The 27184-nt window shown below is 52.9% G+C and overlaps 7 protein-coding genes across 7 annotated transcripts; 3 read left to right on the top strand and 4 right to left on the bottom strand.

Annotated features, from left to right (window-relative positions):
- Nucleotides 1–3384: 3384 nt before the first annotated feature.
- Nucleotides 3385–4116, bottom strand: J4E79_005197 (uncharacterized protein; the record flags this gene model as incomplete). The annotated part of the gene is made up of 1 exon (XM_049354075.1): nucleotides 3385–4116. One exon carries the CDS (start codon nucleotides 4114–4116, stop codon nucleotides 3385–3387), a length of 732 nt encoding a protein of 243 aa, XP_049211695.1.
- Nucleotides 4117–11389: 7273 nt separating this feature from the next.
- J4E79_005196 (uncharacterized protein) lies at nucleotides 11390–14140 on the bottom strand (the record flags this gene model as incomplete). The annotated part of the gene is made up of 2 exons (XM_049354074.1): nucleotides 11390–13927; nucleotides 13979–14140. The coding sequence occupies 2 exons, from the start codon at nucleotides 14138–14140 to the stop codon at nucleotides 11390–11392; spliced, it is 2700 nt and encodes an 899-aa protein (XP_049211694.1).
- Nucleotides 14141–14564: 424 nt separating this feature from the next.
- J4E79_005195 (uncharacterized protein) lies at nucleotides 14565–15794 on the top strand (the record flags this gene model as incomplete). Its single annotated transcript, XM_049354073.1, has 1 exon — nucleotides 14565–15794. The coding sequence occupies one exon, from the start codon at nucleotides 14565–14567 to the stop codon at nucleotides 15792–15794; it is 1230 nt and encodes a 409-aa protein (XP_049211693.1).
- Nucleotides 15795–15949: 155 nt separating this feature from the next.
- On the bottom strand, nucleotides 15950–16783 carry J4E79_005194 (uncharacterized protein; the record flags this gene model as incomplete). Its single annotated transcript, XM_049354072.1, has 1 exon — nucleotides 15950–16783. One exon carries the CDS (start codon nucleotides 16781–16783, stop codon nucleotides 15950–15952), a length of 834 nt encoding a protein of 277 aa, XP_049211692.1.
- A 5372-nt stretch (nucleotides 16784–22155) lies between these two features.
- On the top strand, nucleotides 22156–22769 carry J4E79_005193 (uncharacterized protein; the record flags this gene model as incomplete). Its single annotated transcript, XM_049354071.1, has 2 exons — nucleotides 22156–22209; nucleotides 22266–22769. The coding sequence occupies 2 exons, from the start codon at nucleotides 22156–22158 to the stop codon at nucleotides 22767–22769; spliced, it is 558 nt and encodes a 185-aa protein (XP_049211691.1).
- A 436-nt stretch (nucleotides 22770–23205) lies between these two features.
- On the top strand, nucleotides 23206–24162 carry J4E79_005192 (uncharacterized protein; the record flags this gene model as incomplete). Its single annotated transcript, XM_049354070.1, has 1 exon — nucleotides 23206–24162. The coding sequence occupies one exon, from the start codon at nucleotides 23206–23208 to the stop codon at nucleotides 24160–24162; it is 957 nt and encodes a 318-aa protein (XP_049211690.1).
- Nucleotides 24163–24406: 244 nt separating this feature from the next.
- Nucleotides 24407–25718, bottom strand: J4E79_005191 (uncharacterized protein; the record flags this gene model as incomplete). Its single annotated transcript, XM_049354069.1, has 2 exons — nucleotides 24407–25184; nucleotides 25234–25718. The coding sequence occupies 2 exons, from the start codon at nucleotides 25716–25718 to the stop codon at nucleotides 24407–24409; spliced, it is 1263 nt and encodes a 420-aa protein (XP_049211689.1).
- Between the last annotated feature and the right edge of the window lie 1466 nt (nucleotides 25719–27184).

Below are 27184 nucleotides of genomic sequence, written 5' to 3'. Positions count from 1 at the left end.
TGTTGTCTTGGGCTGTGGTACGGGGCGAGATCTTGTTGGTTTGGGAAGGGAAGTGGAGAGGGGATTGGGATGGGTCGGGATGTTGTGGGAGGATGAGTGTCTGCTTACTTCGTGTAGGGTTTCTGTGTGGTTGGCGTGCATTTGATGGGTGTCTCAACTCGCGTTTATAGAGAAGTGTAACTCTTAAGGTTGGAACTGCCCTTGATCTCTAATTCATTTGGTGTTTCATGTCCGCTGCAGTTTTTTGTAGCTCTTCTAGATGACAACCGAGGTATACTTCTTTACTGGAAAACATATCGAACATATGAGTGGAGTTCTATACAGGGCCGTGGAAACAAGATAGGCTTCTCGTGTTGTGAGACTGCACGACGTGGGACCAAGCGGCCGTCCCTCGCGCCCACGTCCCCGGTGCGACATGAGCACATGGCGTTAATCTGGTGCGACGTAAGAAACCGAAAACCTTTAGGATCTCGCTGCTCCTCTAGCATACTTGTGCAAGCCCTGTAACTTGAGCAACGTGGGGATAGAAGGGACAGTAACACTTTGCATACTATTCAGAAGCGAGAGGGAAGAGACGTCAGTGACCTCTGGCGTATCACCCTCTCGGCATTAGAGGATGGAACCAAAAATATCATCCCCGCCAGCTCCACATCACCCTACTTACCCTGGAAACACCTTTCCTCACTTTCCCCGAGCCAGGGAGCAGGGAACGGGGAAGGCGGCAAACCCGCCAACACCCTTACCGTATACACAGCAAATGGCGACCTGCACACATCCATCGTACAAGATGCACAACATCAAAAGACCCGACCATGCATCTCATCTCCCCCCGCAAACTCGCCTACTGGAGCCAGGCCACGCTGTCTCAGTCATCTTGAGATCTGCAGGCAGATAAACGAACGTCTCACAACAGGGACATCCCGCAGTGGGGCCAGTCCCAGCCCTTCCAGCTCGCGTCCAATGTTGTACAGAGCGGGACGGGGTCTTAAAGACGTGCTGTTGTGCGAGTACCTGGGTAAGGGAGAGACATGGGGTACTGCTATAAAGGTATACTGAGGAGTGTTGGGTGTAGCGAGTCGGGTGGTACGACTCTGCAGTATGTTGTGTTTAGCGAATGCGTGGCTACCGTACAACCATACGCAACCACCGCATACAACTCTCTGCCCTCGCAACGAGCCATGAAAGCCGCAGTGGCATGAGGTGCAATGTCCAGTCTGACATGCATAAACACTTCGAACGGCAACTTTGCCCGTCAACGAAAATGAGATTAGGCAGAACAGGCAGCAAAGAGGCTGATACTCCGAGTAGCAAAGCAAGAAATCGATGACTACAATCCGCAAACCTAGTTGTTACCTCCTCTTGTATAGCCGTAGCGTTTCCACTAACCACCTCGCTCCAGGAGATGCGAGAGGTCACATCCGCGAGGTAAACCTTATCTTCTCCAGATAAAAAAAGTAAAAAGGTACATACTCCATAGTATCATCGTGGAACCAGTAAGTTGGCCCGCTGTAGCCGCGGCAGGGGCACAGACAGACTTTACCAGCAAGAGACAGCGGAAGCCTGATCGTGACACAGCGTCACGGTCCCAAAGTTTGCGTGTTCGCAGCGCCGCTGCTATTATATCCGAAAGATGCCGTGTCGGGTTTAGTAAACGCAGAAACGACCGACCCCAGCGTCCCAGCCACACATACGCGCGCCTCGAGATCGTCGTTGGAGAGGGGGAAACCCAATTTGTTTTCGCTTTTTTGTTGGCTTCGCAGGTTGCATGTGCATGCTGGTTGAGAAACAGATGCGCCCTGTCCTCGCAGCAGTTACGTGCTTACTTTGCTCTGCCGATCCGCAAACTTCCGTGATGTACGACCGAACAATACTGCAAACTGCGCGCGAAACATGGAACGACGCAAAAAGCAGAGGATTGCTGTTGTTTGATGCAGATATGATGTCACGCTCAGTTCATCCCGTGGGGACAGCATTTTCACGATGGGCACAGATTGCGATGCAAAAGCAGAGGAGCGTTGGAAAGTGAGCCGAGAGGCATGGGAATCCGCGATCCGGCGTCAAGTCGGATGTGGGGTCCCTCCCAAGGCGGAACTCGTAACCCAGGGCGCGCCATTTACAGTGCAACCGACGCTGGGTGCCTTGCGACACGTACATTGTGGCTGACGAGTCGAAAACGCGCCCTCGAAGCCAAGGAAATGAACTCCTAGGATCGCATGTTGGGGAATTTCGTCTCTCTCCCCGGAGAGCTGGCCCTGTTGTTTGGATAGAGTTTGCTCCAGCTACGATTTCCGAGCCAATGACAGGGCTTGGAGCCGTGTCCTTCCGAATCGGGGCTCCCGGACCTGAGGGTTCTTGTGCAGATCGTTAAGGTTCAGAGCTAGGCTCGAAAAAGATCTGCAGGGTCATCAGCGTTGTGAAAGGCCTTTTATTAGTGGGTCGCTAGCGTCAGGTTCTACCGATGATTTCGTCGCTGCGCAAAGGGTTGAGGACGAGACCGTTGGACGACGTGGGCTGACTCTAGGCGCGGCGGAATGTGAGCGCTGTGGCGTGTTGATGGGACGAGACTCTGGCATAGGCTTTGGAGGGGTAGAGATTCTAGCGCGGAGGCGCGCCCGCTATGTTAGTATGGCTGAACATGTTGGCGTGCCATGGTTGAGAAGCGGGCAATAGTGCGTTTGGCACGAACTATGAGCTGACAGCGGGGTACCAATCCGCAGTTCGCGGCCGTTTCTTGTCGTCACCATTGCAGGTGAAAACTGCAAGTGAATACTATCCGTAAGGTTGGTGATCGGCTGTGCCCCAAACAACCTTGGAACCCATGGTACAGACGGACTGTTGAGGTCAGTCACCCGAGCACAGGTCACAACGTAGATTGGTGGAAGAGGTGTTTGTAGTAATTATTTGTATTGTTTTCTATCGGAAGCCACGGCATTACTCCGTGGACATCCGTTATGTGTTTGAACTATGAGAAATCGAAGGTTGATGCCCCTTGAGTAAGGGCGGGTATCCATGTTGCCTATTCCGAGCCCTAATCCCTATCTTCGAATGACATCCTCCACGTACACTGCTCAACAAGAGGATGCTAGCGGAGAGACCGCTGAGAAGGACACAGGCTGTGCGCGGCCAAGTACCGAAGTAATTGGTAGTATATACAATAAAAGAAAAGAAATGCGTGCGTCGATGCGCACTGCTCCCAAACGCCAGGGTCCGTTCGTAGCCATGACGGCATGCGTCTATTGTTCCGTCGGACTTTTGAACTCCATGATATCGTGGTCGTAGCCCTAAGCGCCTCGCTCCAGAAATCGTGTGGTCTAAGGTAGAAGACCCGAAGAGATGATCAGAGATGTGATCAGATGAACGGTGAAAGAGAGATGAGATGAGTGACTATGACTCAAATTTGCGCTTCTCACCACTCGCTGCGATGGCGAGTGCGTCGAGACCACCGTATTGGGCGGGAGCGGGGTTGTAGCTGTAAGCAGTCGGGTCGGGGTACCGAGAGCTGTTGGGGAACTCAAGGAAAGAGTCGGTGGACTGGACGGCGGGGGCCATGGAGAATCCGGACGGGCTGAGGGGAAGCGACGGGTCTACCATGGAAAGCTGTGACAGAGAAGGCATCGTCGAAGACTGGAGCGGGGCTGGCTTGGGACGCTTTGCCTGATGTTTGGCCTTCTTGACGTCGCGCTCACCGCCCTTGGCGGCATTGCGGCCGCTTTGGTGGGTGCGGCGATGCTGCTCCATGTTGTCTTTGCGGGTGAAGGCCTTGTTGCACTCGGGGCAGAAGGCGTCCTTCTTGCCAGTGTGCTTCTTGGCGTGACGGGCGGCGTGGCCAGAGGTAGTGAAGAAGTCGTTGCAGCCAAACTGCTTGGCCATTGGGCACGGGTAGCTGTTCTTCTTGGGGCGGGCGTTCATCGCCGCCTGATCAGGGTGCTCAGACATGTGGTCGGGTCTGAAGTAGCCAGCCTGGGCAGGGTTGGTGTGGTAAGGAAGAGGGCCGGACGATTGATGCATGGGGACGCCGAACTTCTGGTCGACGAAGAAGCCATTTTGCGCGAAAACAGGCGAGTCCATGCCGGGCTCGTAGGAGAAGTCAGGCGTGATGGGCGACGGCGTCTGCATGGTAGAGTCGGAAGAGTCGCTGCGGACCAGGCGAGGAGGTGAGGCGAGGGGTGAAGATGAGTAACTGGAGGTCCGGGATTGGAGGGAAGGAGTGATGGAGGGAAGTCGGACAAGTTGAGGAGGAGGCGCCGGGCCGTCGTTTAGCAATGACACTCTGCGACCTGTCGAATTCTTGCCGGACAAGGCGTCCATTTTGAGCAAACACGTGCCAGTGGGGGAGCGACCAAATTCGCAGAGAGAGCGATGGGCTGCACGTGAAAGTGGTGGCCGGGTGGTTGAGGCGCTTTATACAGGGTGATGTTTGAGTGATGTGCGAGGCAGGCGACTGACGTCGACACGACAATGAGACAGGTGTGGATGGTGGGGAGCGGGCGTGGTGAGTGAATTGGGAGAGAGCTTACTGGAGCACCACACGACAGATGCGGGACTGGGAGCAAGTTATATTGGGCAAGGCACAAGCAGGGCAGAAGCACAGGGTTCGCTGGTCCCAGGATCAGGGCACTATCAGGGACTGAGAATTGCATGCGTGGGGATGGGAAAGTGCAGTCCGCCCTAAGACGCTAGCGCCAGGCAGTGGCAGGGGCCCCGGCTGCCGGCGATCAGCTCGCAGGCGACGCGCACTAGGAAAGAGCGACCGACCAGGAAGCGGCATCAGCGCATGACACCGTGGAACTCAGTGCGATGCACCGCGGAGCGTGCTGCTGGGTTGCTGGGACGAAGCTTCAGCGGTCCTGCAATCGACATGGGTCAACATGGGTGGTGCAGAAAAAGAAAGCCATGCAAGATTGCCCGTCGGTAGCAGGCTGCGCCGGCCAATGCTACGGCGGCGGACAGGTGCCGTCTGCTCAGGAGAGATCGAGATCTCGAGGGCAGTTTCAAGGAACTCTGCGACCTTCGGGCGCCAATGGCAAGAAACAGGCCCTGTGCCAGCTCACACCCGCACCCTCCGCCGGTCTGGTGCCGGTGCGTGTCGGCGTCAAAGAGTCAGTTGTTTTGTTTGGGGATGCGCATCGGAATGATGTATCGCATCGGTCGCATGGTGTCGACACTACAGATCGCGACACCACAGAACTACACAGCGCAACTACACGGTGTATCGCAGCGACAAGCGACAAGTCGTACCAAGACCGTCAGAGCCTGTCATACCAGCTTCTTCTCAGCGCCTCTCAGCGCCCCAGGGTCTGCATTCTCGAGCGCATTCGGTACTCGAAAAACAACGCGCCGGCATAACGTCGCTAGGTCTGATGTAATACAGAATCAGGGTCTTCTCCGCTTACGCATCCCTGCCAGCCGTTCCGACCTATCCGCTCGCAGCCTAGCGCCCCGCTGGACGTTAAGCAGTGATCGGGTCATCTGGTGGGGGATCGGTATTCTCGCAAAAAAGATGACGTCGGGCGCCCGCCATCAGCCACAGCCCCTGGCGCTCTTTTTAGCGGCAAAAGCCCCATAGACTCCTCTGGCCAGACTCTCAACCTTGCGCGCCGTCCTCGAAACGGCAGCCGCGCAGCACTGACCGAACCCCTCCATCGAGTTTTTGCACCACATCGACGTGATCTCCTTGCCCTAGCCTGCTTCGTTTCTTTTCACTTTGCGCGGCCACCACCCATCCGGTCCTTTTGTCCCCTCAAGGCTGCCCGAATCACGATCTCTGCCACCCTCGCGCGGCCTTTTCCCATCGCTGTTTTATGCAGGGCCCGCCCAAGTCCCCCTTCCTGCCGCCGACTGACCCGGCGTTAATCTTCTCTTACAAACGCTGATGTCACTCCTGCCCCGTGCCTTACGCCTCGCATTCGGCACCGGTCCCCACTGCCGCCCTGCCTTATCGGGAAACTCACGATGGCCAAATCCCATGCTGCCTCATGTGCGCAAAATTACCAGCCGGCTGCACGAGGGGTCCCCTGCTGTGATGGCTGCACCTTATGCCGATACGGTGTCCAATATCTCACCGACTTTGGGCCAACATCGCGATCTCCATCCTTTTGCTGATGGGAGCAAGGGCGCCACGCAGCCACGTGGACCAGCCCGGTGCTTCGTGATCGTCCCGCCCAACATCTGAGAGATGAGATGCGATCTTGGCCAATGCCAGCCTCGTCTTCAGCCATAGATCCTCCTGAAATGTTCCACGGTACTGCGCGCTTGGCCCCTGCCGCAGCTGCTTTTTTCTCGTTAATCTGGGAACTCAAGATGCTCACCGCGTTCAGCTAACGCAAATTGCTTCTTCGCCGCATGCTCTGCTCGCGCATCGCTCTTCGTGTACTCTTCCTCTGCGTGCCCCAGCTGCCATTGGTGCAAGACGATGCGCCCACTTGAAGACCCTGCAGATGAATTGATGGCGTCTTCACAAGCGCGAGAGCTCTCAACGTCCGGCGGCCTCAGCTCTCCACAAGATCAACACGTCTAGGATGTCAGATTGCGCCCGCATCCTCGGATTTTCTTTTGATCTGACCCAAACAGCCGTTTTGCGCCGTCTTGCACATCTCTACTGATAGTCACTGCGAACTGTTTGAATGCCAATACCATCGTGAACCCATTGTCGCAAAAGAAGCGCGCCCCACCTTACATCGTCTGTATACCGATTTTCCAGGGAGCTCAATCCTCTATTCTTGGCAACTATGTACCCCACTCAGTATCCGTTAGCAGGTCGCCCGCGCTGTGTCGAATGAGAGTGGCTGGACTATACTCCGGGCAGCGTTTCACGGTTGGCGCTACGCTGAACTGTAAGTGCTCAACGATATCGTGACCAAGAAGTCATAGATGGTAATCCATCACTCCCGTTTATCCAGCCTAGGGCATATCCATCGGCTATTGCACTCTTCCTAGCATATCTGCATGGGTATCGAGTAGAGTAGAACTGCGAGAGCCCAACGCGGCATTCACATCCGCTTGCTTGCCTTGCAGATGCCTGTCGCCGTAATTGGAAACATCCTGGCCACATGGGAAGAGGGAAACATGTTCCTACCCAGTCAAGTCAGGCCCAGCGCTCTCCAGCGACGTCCCTGGACAAGCTCCTGGCTACGAACTGGACCCTGGATAGTCCATCGTCAGCTCCAGATCATGTACGCGTATTGTCACCAGTAGTCCCGCATAAATCGCAAGGTTCCTACAACACCTACGACATGGACAACACAAACCCATATCGCCGATCAGTATCATTTTACCCACAAAACTAGCATACGTCACGTCAAAGCCGTTAAGCGACGCGGTTTGAGATCAGTTGTCCCGTGGCGCCACTAATTCCGAAGATATTCGGTGTCGAAAGAGCCGTGTTCTCGTAGGTTGATAGCCGATCTTAGCAAAGTCTAGTCGCTCTCACTTCCACGTTCGAACTACGGCAAGCGCGCAAACTCCAGACTCCTGCTTACATTAGTTTTTTACGCCTCTCATTCCACATATGCCGTCTTGAGCTCAACCTTTGATTGCAGGGTCTTTCAAGGGAGCTATTGACCCCTCCAGAAGCGAGGAGCAAGCTCCGGAATGAGGGTCTTTTACTCGAAACCCCGCTCCAAGCTGCGTTATTGGTCAGAACGCCCCGGACCAACCACCCGTGAGGCGTCGACCGTTGCCGAGTAACCGTAGCATACCTGAGAAACAGGTCGCGCTAGGTTGTCCCGCCTCCCCGCGCTTACACTACACCCAAGTCAATCCACGTGGGAAGGAGCTGTTCATTGTAACCCTTTTTCTTTTGCTCCCGACCTCTCAGCACTGAGCGACCCTAGGATCACACCCAGCACTCTGTGGTCCACCGTGTAATGATTATGCGCCAGGTCCCCAACTCAACACAAGGTTCGCATTCGTGCGGGGCGGCTCTCCGCAGCGGTATCAATGCTTCATGAAGATCTCCAATCCTTCGAGCGCGCGCCATCTCACCTCTCAACAACGCTGGGGCATGGTTCTGCGAGATTCAATTACGCCATCTATGGACCCTTTGAAAGTTGTCATGGTGCATGCCGGAAGAGGTCGGTATCCGGTTTGCAAGGGGTCGGGGTTGGTCAGCATTGCATCCCTTGAACAGTGGCAGATCTGGACCATCGTTGACCACAAGACATACGGACCATGGCATAGGTCTATTCTTTGTGTAGCTTACGCAATCCAAGGAAATGTAGCTGTCAATAATCGGTCAACTTCCACTGCAGTCAACGCAGCCTCGATGACCCACAACATGTCTCCTGGTAGCGACCAAGCCGTCCGCTGTCAAACCATCGTATGATGCGCATCATGAATAATGCGAGTCGTGACCGCGTATCGCTGAGCTGAAACGCGCATCGCCAACCCCATCAAGTTACACCTCCAAGATTCCGCCCCAAGCAACTGAAGCGAATATCCACACCTTCTGCAAAGCTCAACAGTCACGCAGCATTCCTTCGCGATGTCGAGACTCAGCCTGACCTCATTACACCGAGCAAGAGGCCGACTCACAAGCATCATGACCGGCATAAGCGAGCGCAACGAGTCGTCCTTCTGACGTCTTCTACCGGGCATCTCCTCCGTGTCACACATCACATCGCATCACATCCGCGGCGGTCCAACCAATGCCCTTGTCTTTGCTCGGTTAAGTTATTTTCTCCTTGGTATCTTTACACATGACACTCTTCCACATCATACATTCCCAATCACCAAACCGCGCATATCCACTTTAGAACTCGCGGACCCCCAACGCGAAAGCGAAAAACTTACGCGTTGCGTCGGGACATCCGTTTTTTCGCTTAATTACCGAACATCGAACGGAGAGTCTTTGCGATCCCGGGAAGGTCGGTCCCCACTTGCATTGTTTGACGTTATCATCGCCGGGGGTAGTCAATTGCTACTATTTCTATTCGTGGTCTCTGCGACTCAAGATGCCGAGTCAGAATGCATGTCTCCCAACGCCCCCGAATTTCATGTGTGAAATGCCCGTCACTGTGGCGTACCCAAAATCCACCTGCCGGATGGATTGCTTTCCCTGTCATTTGTGATTTCCGCGGGATGTTGTACCGAGCGAGGGATTGGTGGCGGGTAAAAGTTCCGTTGGGGATATGGAGATCAGGCTGTTGCATCGGATTGGTAGATGCGCTGCGTTGGCGACTCCTGTTACAATGGCATCATGACGGTATGTATGGAGTGATGCACTCCTACGTCGTAATTCGTAAATCTCAACAATCTCTCTTCTAGCCCGGATACAGACCATGCTCCCGCATCAGCACATTATCTCCTTCTCATGCTGCCAGATAAACTTTTCGCTTAAGCAACATTTCTCCGGAGCGCATCTCAATCCAGCTCAGATCCAGAGCCAGGATGTTGAAAGTAGGATTTCGGTTGTCGCGCGACATTCATGCACATGCAACTACTCCCCTTTTCGGAAATACGAAATGCTCAGGCCTGAGGTACGAATTACCATGCTCGACTGAGCTCAACTGTACCCTGTTTTATCTTGGGCTTGATCATAGACTATGTAATGATATCGCATACGCGACTTGCTGTCTACTGCAACTACTCGAACGATCATGATATAGCACATTCGCTTATCTCTGGGTCAAAGTGGTAAACTGGCGGCCTGAAATATGTATCCTCAGCAAGGAGACCGTGGCCATCTCGCGCATCACTAGTTCCTTCTCCTATAGAAATGGTCAAGTGATGAATTGGTCAGCACGGGCTGGAATAAACGCAGTAGTCAAGTGGTAAATGCTCCTCACGCGGAGTTCTCGCCGCTCACCATACCCATGGACATGCCCAGGTGTCATGTTGTTGTCAGAGCAAAGTACGCGCGGGCTGAGCTGAGATCATGTATTAGAAGCAGGGAAACCATTGCTAGCTCCTGCATAGACTAGTCCTGGCTTCTGTTGTAGAATGGGTAGGTGATGTGGAGGTAAATCGCGTACTCAGAGGCAGGCAGACCATGCCTATTTCCTGCACAGACTAGTTTCTGGTTTCTGTGTAATGCGCATAGTAATGGTAATGGTAACACGAAATCTAGATCGCGTACTCAGGAAGCAGGGAGTTCCATGCCTATTTCCTGCATAGACTAGTTTTCACATCTGTGAATTAGGTATAGTTATAGTGAAACGCGGAGATTGAGGCTGCACGCGCGCGCTATAGTCAGTGTCGGAACGGGGAAGTGCGCGGCGGGAGGCGAGGCGGGATGGGCGAGGCCTTGATCATTAATCGGAAAAGGGTTCTTGGGGTGCTTGGACTTCTTGGGATCTTACACCTTGACATGAACATTCGCATGGTACACCATGCGAGATGGCTTTCTCGGTCTTGAATGCCGATGCAGAGGTTGAGTGATCGTGAGGACGACATGATGCTTTCATGAGGTTTGAATGGGGTTCGAATGAGTGTTGTTGTTGGGCTTCAAGAGACGGGATGGAGTTGCATGAGTGTTGTTGTTGGGCCTCAAGAGACGGGATGGAGTTGAAAGAGTGAGGCTGTTGGACTTAAGACACGGGATGGCGACGGCGATAGTCCGTTGAGGAGATGCGGATTTCTGGGGGTGTTGGATATGCCCCCAGATTTCTGTTCGTGAAATTCCTCGTTCTGCATCTACACCTGGGCGACGGTGGAACGCTATAAGAGGAGAGGAAGGGGCTGTGGGTTAAAGTGCACGCCATCTGCCCCCTTCTCATTGTCTCAAAGCGTCTGCAAACGCCAAACTCTGGACAGAGATTGTGGATGGGATGTTCGTTCTACAGAATGTAGATTCTATTTGACAGATGTATGGACTTTCTACGTTATATTCTTGTAGCTGGTGTTGCGTGTTGTTGTCATGGAAAGTACTGGCTCGTACGCCCAAGAATCTCGAGAGCTTGTAAAGCCAGATCTGGAAAAGTACTCATCACGCTCTTTCGAAGAAGCGGTTTATCCATTGTCTCATCTACTTCTTCATAACGGGATGTGTGAGATTTTCATCTCACTCTCGTATCTTGCTTAGATATTGCAATCGTTGTAGTATCCAGACATCCTGGCTCAATCCAAAGAGATCGGATTTGAGGTACCCAAACAAATACACTGCACATTTGACAATGTAGGTGTGAGCCGACTGACGGGCGTTGAAGCACTACGCGAATATGGGTAGGAGTCAAGATGAACAACACATCTAGTGCATGCACCCAAACATCAGTAACAGCAATGAACACACTCTTCGTGGTCTATGAACTCGTCCATTACAAGGGTATGGGATATCTACAATAAAACTCAAGCCATGGACAAGACGAATAACGCCACTCGATGAACCGCATCAGCATTACTACAAGACTGACTCCTCGCACCTGCTTTTCGGTACGCCCTACAAAAGACCCAGCTACTCGCTATCGTCATCGCCGATAATCTTGGCGTAGTCTTCCATAGAAGCGAAAGTGGGCAGGCTCTTGAGCTTTCTCTTCTTGCTCTTGCGGCCGTCCTTGTCCTTGTCTTCGTCGTTATCGTCGCCCAGGTTGAGTTCGACTGGGACGTCGGCGTCGCTGTCCATGAAGGCGTCTTCATCGTCGAGGTCGAAGTTCTCAAAGTCGTCGTCATCGTCGTCTTGGTGCTGGCCACCGACGGCTTCTTCTTCTTCCTCTTCCGCCATATCCTCATCATCATCGCTGCCAAGGTTAAGTTCGACACCGCCGTCCATGCCTCCGGCCTCGTCGTCGCTCATCATGTCGTCCATGTCGAAGTCGCTGAGGTCGTCATCGTCACCACCATCGCCTTCAACATCCGGACGACTCTTGACAAGCGCCTGCCAGATCTCATCATCATCGTCGCTTCCTTCATCGCTGTCGTCCTTGTTCTTATTCTTCTTCTTCGTCTTCCTGTCAGCTTGCTTGGCTTTGCCGGATTTCTCGAAGTATGTGTGGAAGAAGACTTCGTCGACACGGACATCGTCGACTTTGCGTCGCCAGAACTGCTCAGAGTTGAGCGGGTCGTGCGTGCGGTCGCCGTCGCGGGCGGTGATGAGGTAAGACGCGGCCTTGGAAGTTCCAGACATAGGCTGCATGATCGACGAACCATGTATACCTGGAGCCTTTGTCTTTGCGTTGCGGAAGGAGAACTTGTCGAGGAAGTTCATGAGAGTGTAGATAGTCGGGTCAGGCTTCTCCTTGATGGGTTCCTGGTTGACAATCTTGGAGGCCAGGACGTGAACAGAAGGGTGGTAGTGTGCTTGCAGCGGCAGCAACTCCCATAGACAAGACAGATCAGCATGCGCGTATTCTGGGTCTCGTTTCCGGGAGTCGTAGGTCACTTGTGCGGGCTTCTCTTCCACCTTCTTAGTTATGGGCTCCTTGTCCTCATCGACGTCCTCGTAGTGCTCATCGCCGCTATCATCGGCATGGTCTTCAGGCGTTGACAACATGGTCTTGATGGTCGGGAAGGTAGCTATCAGTTCGTTGACGAGGTACAGAACACCACAAATGAAAGGCGGCTCGTGCATGTGGATGATCTGGAGTAAGCGCTTGACGAAAGCCTTGACACGCTTGATGCTGGTATCAGCCTTGAGCGAGCGGTACAGCAAGTTCAAGAACATGATGTGCTTGGAGGTTGTCATCAGTCGTGGGTCCAAAAGAGATTCGTACAGAGTCCTGTAGAAGCGATCCGCGGAGTAGTGCTTGGTCGCTGAGATCTGCTGGATGAGTGTCATGGCCTGTATACTGGTGTTGAAGTTGGAGGAGTGCGTGACCTCGAAGATCATGTTCAGCTGCTCTTCGAACTTTGCGTCGTCGGTTTTAGCGAATGGGAATGCGCGGTTGACACCTGTTAGGATGGCTGAGATCAGCTTCTCTCGCGACTCGTCCTCGACCTTGAAGGCCATGGTTGCCGCCTTTTCAGCCTTCTGCTTGGCCATCTTTCCAGGCTGACCACCACCTCCCTGTACGTGACCGTACTTGTTTATCCTCTTCTCTTCCTTCTCGTGCTCTTTCTGCTTCTTCAGCAGCCCAAGGAAGATGCTGAAGTAGATTTCGATAAGCTTGTTGGCGACCTCGGGCTCCTTCAAGCTGAGAACGGTCTGGTTGAGTGTAATGATGGCGTAGTATTTGGCAACGCCACTCTGGTTCGGTCGGAAAAGGAGGTCGGATTCGATGGAGCTGATGATGACGTTCTTCATGAGCGGGTGGGTAATTTGGAGCTGGAGCAGCAGGTAAGACGCCCTTGACGCGACCTTTTTTTCCTTGTCTCCAAGCTTGTTGATGAGCAGGCGCAAGAGGTTCTCTTCCTGTTCCGGCTTCTCCTTCAACAGCTCCCAGACATATGTGACGGCACGGTTGCGCGAGTATTCGACCTCGTCATTCGACCATGTTTCCAGGATCTTCAGCAGCTCAAAGTATTGTTTCTTCAGCCAGTCCTCGTATGCCCAGACGATCAGATGTGTCTTCTCCAGAGCGCCCGGCAGCTTGTCGCCTGCTCTCCACTGTACGTTCTTTCCTTGCAGTGCCGCAGTGAGGCCTGGCTGTCGCGCAAAAGCCTTGAGTTTTCGGTCTGGTGGGAGCAGAACGCCCTGACCCAGCAAATCCTTCAGCGCAGCCAAAGCCTGCATGGCAGCATTTCTGCTCTTCTTCTGCGATAGACCCATGAGCTGGCCAAAGGCCTTTTGCGTGTGCAGCGGCGACTCTTGAACCAACAAGGTCAACGCGGACACCTTATCCTCCATGGTACCAGACTCCATGACGGTCGACATGAACTTATGCGACGAGTCCTTGGCCAAGTGGGTGGCGGCATACTCGCTGGCCTCTGCGTCGAGGAGCTTGATGGCATATTCGTGGATGTTGTCGATGATGTAACGGGGCGGGATCGTGGGATTCTCGACGGTCGGGAGCGCTGGCAACTCTATCGCATGCCATTCCGGCTGCGGCTTGAGCAGCTATGCAAAGTTAGCATCGTGATGAGTTTTTCTTCTCTTGGTAATGCGCACCAGCTGTGACCGCGGCTTCTTCGCGTCACCGTCCTTGCGCGTGTCTTTCTTGTCGTTGCGCGCGCCATGCTTCTTGTCGTTCTTCGCGCTCATCCGGTTCTTATCCGGAGAAGGCTTCTTGAAGCCATCCTTGGTCTCGGCATGGGTTCGCTTCTGCCCCATTTGGTTTGGTCGGTGTCGCGGAGGGTGGAGCTACAAGGTCCGTCAGAGAAGTCTGACCGTCATGACCTTGAAAAGATTCCAGTCGCTCGCGAGAGCACTGAGTCGAGATTTTGGAGGCCTTGGCATCGGCGTTTTGTGTGGCTAACGGCTTGCGGACTAGCGCGGTGGAGCCTTCATCGTGGTGCATATTGCGACACAAGTGCGGACTTTGGAAGCACCTCCGTGCGGCCATGCTGTGACTCAACTGGTTGCTTTGATTCAGGGTCTTTTACATCACACATCAATTCGGTCCTAACCTCGACATACCAAGAACACCACTTGGTATACGTCGTCACTACCAGCACATCCCCCACCAACTACCCCGCCAGCTCGCATATGCTGGAGTAAGGCAAGCGCGCAAGGACCACGACTACCATTCCACATCATGGCTACCGAAGCAGGCGATGAGGATTCCAAAATATCCATCACACCTCTTCTCAAACGACTGTGGCATGAGTCACCGACGACCAAACCAACAGCCGACGAGATTGCAGCAGCCCTCTCCTTGATCTTCACAAACAGTCTATCCGAAGTTCAGACTGGAGCGCTGTTGACATGTCTTCACTTCACAGACCAAGACAGACAAGCAGAAGTATTGGCAAAATGCTCCAAGGCGATGCGCGACTATGCTACTGGTATTGACGTCAAGGGTCTTCAAGAACTCATCAGCCAACGGGGAAGGAAAGAGGGTTCCTACCAGGGAGGGTTGTGCGACATAGTCGGTACAGGAGGTGACTCCCACAACACTTTCAACATCAGCACTACGTCGTCCATCCTCGCCAGTGCCCTCCTCATGATCGCAAAGCATGGCAACAAAGCATCGACATCACGTTCTGGCTCAGCAGATCTCCTGTCTTGCGCACCCCCTAAACCACCGGTCATCACCGCCATCGCACCCAAGACCATCTACGAAATCTACTCAAAGACAAACTACGCTTTCCTATTTGCCCCAATCTTCCATCCTGGGGCCAGACACGCAGCTTCCATCCGAAGGCAACTCGGCTGGCGCACCATCTTCAACCTTCTCGGACCCCTAGCAAACCCGCTACACGATTTGATCGAAGCGCGTGTGCTGGGTGTAGCGAGAAAGGAGATTGGACCCGACTTCGCCGAATCACTGAAGCAGTCTGGTTGCAGGAAGGGCATGATCATCTGCGGTGATGAGGAACTGGATGAGCTCTCGTGCGCTGGACCAACGCACTGCTGGCGGTTGGTCGAAGATCCATCTACAGGGGAAACCAACATCAACTACTTCACTGTAACGCCAGCGGACTTCGGACTACCCGAGCACCCGCTGAGTGAAGTCAGCCCCGGACAATCGCCCGAACAGAACGCCCAGATCCTAATGAAGATTCTGATGGGTGAGGTTCCACCGGATGACCCAATCCTACACTTCGTCTACATTAACACCGCGGCGTTGTTCGTTGTCAGTGGTATCTGCGATGCGGATACCAGCGACATGGGCGAGGGTGATGATGGAAACGTCATCAAAGAGGTTGGCCCAGGAGGTGGACGCTGGAAAGAGGGTGTCCGGAGAGCCAAGTGGGCAATCTCGAGTGGAGCCGCGTACAGCGAGTGGCAAAAATTTGTTGAAGTCACGAACAAGGTGGCATAGATTACATTACGTAGGTGTCCACACGACTGTGTATTCCAAATCTCTATCGTGAAGTTATTCCATGGCTTCTATCAAGCATGCGCTTACATCTGCAAGTCATGAAACCTCACATCTCGCCCTATCGGCTACTTGAATGCCCTACTTCGTTCCTTTGTTCAGCTTCTCGTATCTATCTCGTGCACCAGCCTCCGGATATTTGACTCAGTAAAGCCCGACTCTAGCTTTTCTAGTATAAACTCCTGATCCTTTCTGGTTGAGTTGTACCCTTTTACTACAAATCGCAGCGTCTGGAGCTTCTTTGCAATCATCTTAACACGCTGGAGCGTCTCTACTAGGCGGTTGGCCATGTCGATGTTGTTATAGTATCTTGTCCATATGAAGGTCAATCGTCGCAAATTAATTGCGTGTGTAGCGATGAAGGAAAGAGAGCGGTAGTCTTCCACATAACGTTTCCCCGGAATAGTAATCGATGTCATATGTGCCAATGTCGAAGGGAGAAGGCGCAGCCAGAACACCGTATCTGGCCATTGGACGCGAGTATATAACGCAAAAGGACCCTGAGGAGAGTGCTTCAATGTCAGCACATCGTCGAAATCGATCTCGGTGCGTCCAAACACCAGATCCATCAGCTCGGATCGGATCTCCTTGTTCACGCCGAGTATATTCCTCTCCGCCAGGCACCAGTTCTTGTTCTCCTCCCAAGACTCAAAGTAGTCGTCTTCATCTGATGAATCGTCATCGTCATCGTTATCGGTCTTCACGAGACAAGCGCGCATGTGCCGCAAGTTCGAGTATCGTCGGGAGAATTGTAATTTCTCAATCTTGCGGCGCACTTGGAACACCCCGTTGGTTGCGTGCCGCAACCAGGGACGCTTGCCATTGGAGTAGAGGCTGAAGTGTGACGCATGAGAGCAGCTGTTGCGCCAGCGGCCGGGGCAGTCGACCCAGATATAGCCTCCGACAGGGAAGTTCAAGTAAGAGTACACCATATGGCGCACTTCGGCAGGAAGGCGAGAGAAGAGATCCGGAGACACATTCGTAGATGCCTTCGTAGACGCCTTCGTAGACGCGACGATGGGCGGCGGCAACGAGGGCAACATTATATCCGGCTGGGTCATAGATCGTAGTATTGGTGGCATGAATGAAGAGACAAGGACACGAAGGTGCTGTAGCATTGCACTGAAGAGCAAGTGAGACCGTCGGGGCTGGAGTGTTATCGTGTGTTGACGATTGGGTGCGAGTAATCAGGAAGTGCGTCACTCATGGCTGATTTTATGAGAGTATGCGGATGGGCACAGGCTATTACTGCCTATTGAGAGATATCCACAACTCGTGCAAGCAATAAAGCCCGCACGGTCCGTGAGAGATATGGTTGGTCATGGGAAGGCCAAGTCTGACGGTCATTGGTTTGCCCTTCTACCCAGCGGAGGTTATTTGTTTGACACTTACGCTTTAAACAAGCTGGAAGATGTGCAGGTGAACAAGATGACTTCTTTATTATGATCTTAATGAAGATACAGACCCTAGATGCCTTTATATTCGCTGTACGCAGCTACCGCAATCGCTAAACTCCGTCTCATCGACGTCTGCGTGGAAGTATCCGAAAATACTCCATAGCTATCTCAGCCTCATAACGCTCCGAGCGAGTTTCTTCCTCATTTCTAAGTCCGTCCAGGATCTGCCAAACCTTAAGCACAACCGTACCCCATTTGGGCTTGTCTAGTACCATGATCTCCTTCTCCCATTCCTTCTTTGAGTAGCCAAAACGACTCTTCCACAGGATTCGTACCCTCTCAAGCTTCTTTGCGGTCACCGTGACCTCCCGAATCGTCTGTACTAGCGCCATAATGCCTTCGGTAGACATCCGGTACAACGAGCCTTCCCATGTACTGTAAGTCAGACAGCGCATATTGATAGCGTGCTTAGCGATGAACCAAAGAGATTGGCAGTCTTCTTTCCATGCTTTCTCGCGCCCTGTATGGCCATGACAACTGCCGAGTAGAATGATGGACGTCATATGTGCCATTGTCGAAGGAAGCAGGACTAAGCAACTTGGTTCGATGGCGCAACGGGGCCGAGAGCTGTCGTCGAACTGGAAGGCAGTGTCGTCTGTCAAGGGCCCATAAAACTCTACATCGTTCTTTCCAAACACCAGGTCCATCAGCTCCGTCCTAAGTCTCTTGTCTACCCTGAGTAGACTTGGCTCCATTATTCGAGTACGATATAATTGACGGGGCTTGAGTTCGATATGAGCCGACATGCCCTTGCTTGGATAACAGTCATCAAATCGCACCTTCGCAATCTTGTGACGCACTTCGATGTTACATTTGTCTTCATGGGCCCTTTTCGGACACTTCCAAAATTTGTGTCGGACAGCCTTTCTGCGATAAGGGTATTCGTCACAGTTAATCCATATATGTCCTCCAACGGGGTACCCAAGATACGAGAAGATGATTTGCCGTAGTTCGGCAGGAAGACGGAACAGAATGTTCGAGGACGTGTTCGAAGGTGTGCTGTCGGACGGTGTCGAGGGCGCGGCCATGATTGAAGTGGCTCTTGGTGATAGTTCTGGTGGCATAGCGGGCCGATATCGAAATCGCTGGAGTAGTGTACTGATGCGCGTGTAAGACTACAGCGATTGGATTCTCTTAGTGTTGAGGAGAATTAGACTGTTGAGCGAGCAGGCAAGGAAGCGTAAAACCCACGGGTTATATGTATGGGCACAGGTACAGGCTACTGCGGCCTACAATTCATAACCCCCAATTCTACAGGCAACAACAGGCACTCCTTGATGGTCCGTGAGAGCTTACGGCGAAGTCGCAATGGCAGAGACGTGTTTCACTGCCAGTCCATTTCTTCTCAGGCTACGAAAGGGTAACTATAATCCCATCATCAAAGACGGCTGTACTAACAGAATTGAATGCGCCATCAGGTAGCTAGGATGTGTGACAAATTTACGGTCAAGGAACGTATCTGAATGGAAGCATGTTATCGCGAACATAAAACTAGGCGATACCAGGACCGGGCCTACCGTAGAATAGCCGAAAGCACTTTCTAGGCTTTTTACTCTCAGTAATCGCATAAGTTATTATACCAAAGATGATCGCCAAGTAGCGCGTACGATGCATCGCGGCAAACGTGTCTGACGAACGTTGATGTTATACCTCGACGTCCGTTGGCTGGCTCTACCTGTCGAACCATGGTACGATACATTAATTGTGAGTCAAGTTGAAAGTACAAATTCTTCACATCAGAGATAAAAATTCTAAACAAATTCTTCACTTGACATCGTTCAGCTGTGAACATTCGAACGATATGTCTATCTTCACCCCCACTTACTATTCGAGCTGCATCATCCCGTACGACCCAGACCTGAACGAGGCAATAGGCTTCACCCCCGCCGTTGTCAAACGATGGAAGCGCCTCCTGGCTACGCGACGAGTCTTCAGTGCGCGTGCTCTATCCATGAGCGAAAAAGTCAACGAGGCGACGACGGAAATGTGGCGATTGAACCGACCTGGAGACCCGGATTTTCCGTATGCTTGCAGGATAAGGAGGACCTACCAATGGATGCTTCAATGTTTAAAGCGGCAGCTATCCATGTGCATTAAGTAAGGCTGAGGTGAGAAGTTACCGTATGGAGACCATGAAACTAATACTATCGCAGAGCCATTCGTTCGATGATGGGAAAGGCCGGTCTCCCTGGATATGCTTATAGCAGTTGTCGCTCGCTCACATCAAGAGTCAATGCTCTGCCGAAAGAACTCCAGGACCTCGTTTTCGATCCTTTGCTCGGTGGCATGCATAAGCTCTATGTGCGTGATTACACATTTGAGCCATATGTGCTTTATCGCCAGGATAGGGTGAGCCTGCAGGATGGTATACAATCCCACATCAACTTGGAAGTTAAGTGGGGTGAGCGTATGGCCAGAGAACGCACCCAAGGTACCGTCAGCCAATGTCCCACCTTTTGGAAGGAATGTAGCCTGCATGATCAAATACTGAAGTTAGCACGGGCTGGAATAGACTCAGTAGCAGTAGCGCGAGACCATCGAAGGACCGGAAACCTCGAGCTGCCGTACCCGGTTTTCGACACGCCGCACTTCATGAGGCCCAAATATGCACATCCGGAAATGGTAGCCGCTCTCGTAGAGCGAGCGAGATACAAGATTGCAAGGGAGACAGCGCGTACGATCTTTGTCGATTCCAACGCACTCTTCCACTTCGGCACAGCACACTCACACGCTTTCGGTATACCCCTCGCAGGTTTCTACAGCACAGTGCATCTTACCATTTGGCCGGGCCATATATTGGGACGCATTCGGCACAATCGCAAGAAGATGCATGAGAAAGACTGGGAAGCAATCCCGGTACACTTACGGTACATTATGCTTACAGCGGTGGAACCCATGGAGAGGTATGGTGGACGCTTGTGCATCAGGGCCTCCCCCCCACGTTGGGATTACTTACCAGGAACTTTCGACACGGAGCGGTACAAAGCTATGTTTGAAAAGGTTATTGAGGAGTTGGAAAGCAGAAAGATGGCTATGATAGACTTCTGTTGGATGTAGCCAGTGAGACAGAAGCCAATGAGGCTCTACTAAATCGATCTGGCTTTCCATAGGGCCATCGTTCGCTAATGAGAGATATACACGTGCGGTCGAGTGCAAATTCAAAGGCTTTCGCAAATTCGTTCTGAAATATGAGGGGATGTAGATGTTTTGATGATTGAACAGCCATAGCTGGCCTGAAGAGCTGGCTTGAGCTGATTTTGCCCTGTGGGTTGATTGTAGCCTCCTCACATCTTGATGGTCTTCATCTGTAAGACATGTAGTCAGCGAGGTCATCCGCAAAGCCTCTTCTGAGATGACCGTGTCAGCGCCACCATGCCCATAAATGGTGGATCTCTAATTGTATCAAGCGCCTGGAAGAGGCAGTATATTGGGGACTGCGCCCTGTGAGGCGTCCTTTCTTCGTGAGACGGTTACAAACGTGTTGAAGGCCTGGTGAGGTTGAGGTGTGACGACCCGGCACCTTCTCCGTTCGGGGCTTGGCACTTCATCCAGCAAGCGCGCCAACACAACAATTGCTGGCGGCGAGAACTTTCAGTTGCGGACCACCGAACATACGAGAAACCCAACGTTCTCAACAATCGTCCCACCGCCCCGATCGCAACGTCCCGCTCGCATCACCACCCTTTTCGCATGAAATCAGAAATGAGCCTCAGGCCAGACCGGCTCGGGTCCCGTTTTCGGATCCAGGCCCCTTGCTCAGCCCGCGCTTTACGAAGGCGCACGGCCGCCGAGGTGGCATCACACACAAGACAGCGAATCTTCTCGACACGAGGTCACGCCGACAAGACAACTAATTTTAGGAGCTAACTTCATTGGACGCGTAATTAGTCTTGCCAACAACAACGCGACGATTTTGCACCTGCGGCATACTAACCTGTCGTGGTGTGTTTCTGGGGACTAGCGTTTGCGGCACGGTATCGATTATGTATCAGCATAGCGAGGTCGGCGCGCATGTGCGCGTGGTTGGAAACATGGTTGGGAAAGCAACGCGTGGTTGGTGGTGCGCCGTTTGACGTTTGACGTTCGACGGGCGCGCATGAGGCCGCATGCTGCATGGGCAAAAAACGATGGAAAGTGGAGGATGTGTCAGGGTAACAGGCCATTGGCTGGGGAAATGACGACAAGATGTGCATTGTTCCTATAGGAACATGGTTTGTTTGGTGGAACCACACGGGCTGGAAGAAGCGAATTGGTTCCTGAAACCCGGGGCATGGCTGGGAAAATCTCGAGGCACAGTGCCCGACCGCAAGCGCCTGAGGCTGACCACCCGAGTCGGCGCGACGGGATACAGACTCCCATCTCGACTCTCACCGCAACGATGTTCAGGCATCCATGTCTAAGACGTTTATAAGATCGCCATCTGGACGCCTGGAAGCAGAAGACCATGGAATGAAAAAATCTCCGCCCACATCACGAACACGAAACATCCTCGCCACGGAGGGTTCTATAATTGGCTGTGGAGAACCGCTAAGGCCATGTCAGGTCGACAGTTCGCCTGTTCCGGGATAGCATGGGGCTCGCGTTAGGGCTGGTTGCCGGGTCAAAGTGGCGCTCCAGAGCCAGGGTTAGCTCCGATGCTTGTTTCTTGGGTGCGGGTGAAATGGCAGCAGAGGCAATAAAAGGAGGACGCGTCTCGCGCAAAGCTTGAAGTTTGCTTCTCATCTCGCATCACTCAATCACTACTCGCATCGTCTTCATCGCATCCTCACGACTTGACATATCTTCAGTCAAAGACTATCGTTTAGAGAGATCAATCGTTTCCAAACAAACAACACACAACCGTCAACATGCGCGCCTCCATCTTCGTCTCCGCTGTTGCGTTCGCCGTTGCATCGGCTCAGGTATGTTCATCATCATTTCATGATCCATGCAGAACAGATCACTGATTTTCATCTAGGACTCTTCCTCCGCCCCTTCATCGTCCATCGACCCGGCTCCCCAGACCACCTACCTCACCCAGACCAACTCTCTCGGTGTCGTTACTGGCATGCCCGCTGCTGATACCTCTATCGCTACTCAGCCCGATGCCGTGACCAGCCAGCCTGCCGCCGTTACCACCCAGCCAGTACCCGCTGACATCCCTGCTGTCGGCCCTGGTGTCCACACTCTTACTCTTGCTGGAACCGGCACTGGCTCCATGGTCAACTCCACCCGCACTGTCACCGTCAGCGCCAACAACAGCACCACTGTCGCTCTTGTTGCCTCGCCCACTGCCTCCGATGCTGATGCCACCGGCAGCGGCAGCCGCCCATCTGGCAGCGGTGCCGACGCTACTGGCACTGATGCTGATGCCACTGGCACTGGCGCCGACGGTGCTGACGCCACCGGTGCTGCCGTCAACGTCAAGGCTGCCGCTGGTAGCATCGTTGGCTTCGGTGCCTTCATGGCCGCGTTCTTGTAAACGCACCACACCTCAATTGTTTTGTCTTTTTAGCTTCGAGAGTTTATTTTTTATGAGGATAGCGGTCCTTGAGATACCTTGGGTTTTGCATTAGCATTGCGTTACACACCTGCATCGCAATACCATGGGCGTCGACACTGGCATGTGTCTTTGACGGGAATAATGTCTGTTTAGTTTAGTCATGGCTTGGATGAAACCAATGTTCATGAGGTTGATAGTACTCTTTTTTGTGTACTGGATGGGAAAATATATCAAACATTCATACTCACAACACTTCTTCTATGCTTGTGATTTCTTATTAAGTCGACTTCAAAGTTTTACTCGAACCCAAGGTTCATCGATCTACAAACCCAAAAAAAGTGACCGACCTCGGCACACCTCAAACTTTGGCACCTGCACACCCCGCCAAACAACCACTCCCCAATCAAACTAAAACATGACAGCCACCCCATTCCCCAGACACATCCCTTCAATCCCCTACAGCGATCCCCCAAGTCGTCTCCAAACCCTCGACATCTGGCTCCCCGAACCCCAGGAAGCCACATCCAAACAGAGCAACGATGCGCCATGGCTAATCTACATCCACGGCGGCGCCTGGCGCGACCCCCTCATCGAAGCCCCTAGCTTCACACCCACCATCACCCACCTCGCCGCTTCGCACGCCTCTACTCTAGGAAAAATTGGCGGAATCGCAAGTCTGAACTACAGACTCTCGCCGTACCCCGACCACGCGACGCAACCGAGTGCGCCCGACGACCCAGAGCGCTCAGCGCGACATCCGCAACACATCCGCGATGTCGCCCGCGGAATCCAGTATCTCCAGCGCGAATACGGGGTGAAGAGATGGATAGGAATAGGCCATTCCTGCGGCGCAACACTGCTCTGTCAACTCGTTTCCGGTATAGGACTTACACCCGACCTTCTCCCCACGCCGGCTCCTGAAGCCATGATTTTGATATCAGGCATATACAGTCTACCACTCATGATACGGAACCACCTCCCACCCACGACACCAGAATACATCTCGAAGATTTACAAAGAGTTTGTGAGGGGCGCTTTTGGTCAGAGGTCAGGGTACATCGAGTGGCAGGCTGTGTCGCCTGTTGCGGGGGGATATAATAAGGAGCAGTGGCCGGAGGGGAAGCTGCTGATGCTTTGTCATAGCTATGAGGATGAGTTGGTGGAGAGGGCGCAGAGGGATGTCATGTGTGTTACGCTGGATAGGGAGGGGTGGAATATTGTTATGGAGGTGGGGGATGATGAGGATGAGGTTAAGGAGGAAGGGAGGAGAGTTGTTAATGTAAGGGATTTGAAGGGTGGACATGATTGGATTTGGGAGGATGGGAAGCAGATTGCGGTGTTGGCTGCTGAGGCTGTAGAGCGGTTAGTTTAGATTGCGGGATGAAGATTGAGGTGAAAGTGTAGTTATGTTCGCTATTCCCTATAGACATGCGAAAAGTGGAGTTCCAAAGTGGAAGAAGAGAGAAGACTCCGCGAATGATGCTTGCTTTTGGGTGGTATCCCATATCCAATAACCCGGACGCGGTCGTTTGCGGCTCGTTGCTATTTATACAGCGTGGTATAATGTACAGTCGTATCCCGTTCCTATCCCATCGTCTCTCATACAAGGACGCTGACTACCTCTTGCTCAGCCTCTCGTCCATGACCCTGTTGATCTCGTTGTGCATCTGGTTGGATCCGCTCTCAGCGTCGTTCAGCTTGCTCTGGAGCTCTTGAACCTTCTTGCTGCTTCCGCCCTCGACCATCTTCGATGCTTGCGCCTTTGCTTGGGAAGCGTTGACGTTGCCGTATACTGCCATGGCGCTTGCGATCATGCCGCTCATATCGCCGACATTGCCGGGAACGACAATACTTGTGCCCTCCTTAGCCAAGTTGCCAAATGCGTCAACGTACTTCTCAGCAACAGAAAGCGAGATGGCGTTCTGTGCTGCGCCGCCACCTTGAGAGATGGATCGCGCAACTGCGTCGATTCCGTTGGCAGTCGCAGTGGCCTTGAGCAAGATAGCCTCAGCCTCTCCGTTGGCCATGTTGATCTGCTCAGCCCTCAAGGCCTCGGAGGCCAGAATGACCGACTGCTTCTTGCCCTCAGCGATGTTGATAGCAGATTGTCTCTGACCTTCTGACTCCAGGATTTCAGCTCGCTTGGACCGTTCGGCGGTGACTTGGCGGTGCATGGCTTCGACGACGGGTTCGGGTGCGTGGATGTCGCGGATCTCGTATCGCAGGCAGGTGACACCCCAGTCTTGCGCTGCCTCATTGATCGCGGCGGTGATGTTGGCATTGAGGTTTGCGCGTTCTTTGAGGACGTGATCGAGGGAGAGTTGACCGATCTCGGAGCGCATCGTGGTTTGTGCCAGTTGGGAGATGGCGTACTCTGCGTCTTCTACACCGTAGCTATACGTTGTCAGCATCGCCCCCAGTCTAACAAGCACGACGTGCTCACCTCGCCTTGTATGCGTCGAAGACCCTGGTGTACAGGACACCATCTAGCTCCAATGTAACGTTGTCCGCGGTAATGGCACTCTGGCTCGGGATTTCAAGGGCATTTTCCTTGAGGCTCTTGACGTAGGCTATCCTATCAATGAAGGGTACCAAGATGGCAAGACCAGGCTCCAGTATGCGGTTGAACTTTCCCATGCGCTCTACAATCCATGCTGTTTGCTGTGGCACGAACCGGATGATTGTATTTGCAGGCCGACGGTTCTGTGTTGAGAAGTACGAAGGAACGCCACCCGACTTGGAGCCGGTTTGGAAGGCAAAGATGTTGGTCGGGTCTGAGGCGGAATGCGAGTTGAGCTGCGAGAAGCTGCGGGCGGAGGATGTTGTCAAAGCAGCAGCGAGCGGCGATATCCTTGAGGTTGCGAGTGGTCTTGAGCTCCGCAGTAGTCCGGAAGCCGTAGTGGCTGTCAGCCGTGTGCGCGACGCCATTATGGGGAGATTGGGTGCAAGCGATGATGATGTCGAACACGCGAAGCTCCAGAGTCATCGGCGAATCTGGCAGCCATCTCCGACCGCCGCATTATGTAATCCGCCTGTTCCTTCTCCAGAGATGCTCCTTCCACGCTTCCAACATCTCGCCTTCGACATTTTACTGCAAACCCTCCAGCTATCTTAAAGTCAATCCAAATGCGAACTCATACAGTTGATAATACATCTGGAACCAGTCCCTACCCTCGAAAGCTTGAGAATGTATCTTCACACAATGTTCGATGGATACTACCTTCAAGCTTGCACGCGCGGAAGGAATACATGCTCGAATTTACTATGCGTCATCCTCTTAGATGAATACCGAGGTAGCGTCTTTTGTATGCGCTCCTCGTTGATAACGCTTTCCTTCTATCCGAGACTCTCTCACCTTCACTCTTGCACGGAAGCGCACAAGGCCCGTGCTTTCATTGCACTTTCCTCTTCTGTCGTGTTTGCCTTGACCTTCTCACCTCCACTTTCGCACTGGTAGCTTCTTCGCCGCAATTCAAAACACTCAATACACCAGCGGTTCAAGTGACGCAGGATGCCTCCGCAACGGTCTCAAAAAGTCGCTCCTCGCCATGATCTTAGTGACAAGCCCAAGAGATCAGTCCGTGGCCGACGCGGTTATCGCAAACACAAAAGCGGTCTCCTCAACGTCGAGCCCATCGGATCGGAGGTCGAGCTGTAAGAAACATCCTATTTGTAGTCATGTATTAACGGCACTGACCTTCCACCCAGAGCAAACAGCAATGCACGAGAATCTCCCCTCCTTCGCCTACCTGCTGAGATTCGCAACCGAATCTTCAGCCTCGCGCTCGGCGGATCACCAGTCAAGATGCCATCGAAATATTGGCCGATGGCGAAACCCGAAGAACATCGCGCGCGCTGGAATCTACTCCGTGTCTGTCGCCAAGTCTACGTCGAGACAGCCATGATCGCGTACACTACCATCCCCTTTTGTTTCATTTCCATCAACGATATTAGGCGCTATCTGAGGACGTTGCGACTTCAACACGTACACACGATTCATTTTGGGGCTCGCGCGTCACAGATGAGAATGGCAGCCCCTGAGAACGCTTGCGCCCGCTTCTTGCGTGCCAATACGCTCAGAGCCCTACAAAAAGTCAAGATCACACTCCATATGTTGAGTAGTATGCATCCTGCTGCGAAAGCAGCCGAGTTGGCTTTGGTGAAGGTGATGGTGGAGGCATACCTCCCGGGCAAAGAAGTCGAGGTATGTGAGGGGACTCAAGGGGAGCATCTCAAATATTGGAAAGAGTGTTGAAGTGAGATCTGCGTATGCATTGACTCCGGTCATACTTCACGAAAGAGTTCTCGAGAGGGCGAGGGCTGTGTAGTATCTGATATCTGAACAGGCACGTGGGTGAACGGCAGAAAGATGTTCATCATATGACTAGGATGCA

Source organism: Alternaria viburni (assembly GCF_023758015.1).
Source record: "Alternaria viburni strain BMP 2772 chromosome Unknown scaffold_9, whole genome shotgun sequence".
Taxonomy (NCBI): domain Eukaryota; kingdom Fungi; phylum Ascomycota; class Dothideomycetes; order Pleosporales; family Pleosporaceae; genus Alternaria; species Alternaria viburni.
Note: the sequence above shows the minus strand (reverse complement) of the source record. Positions and strands in the feature narration are given on the sequence as shown.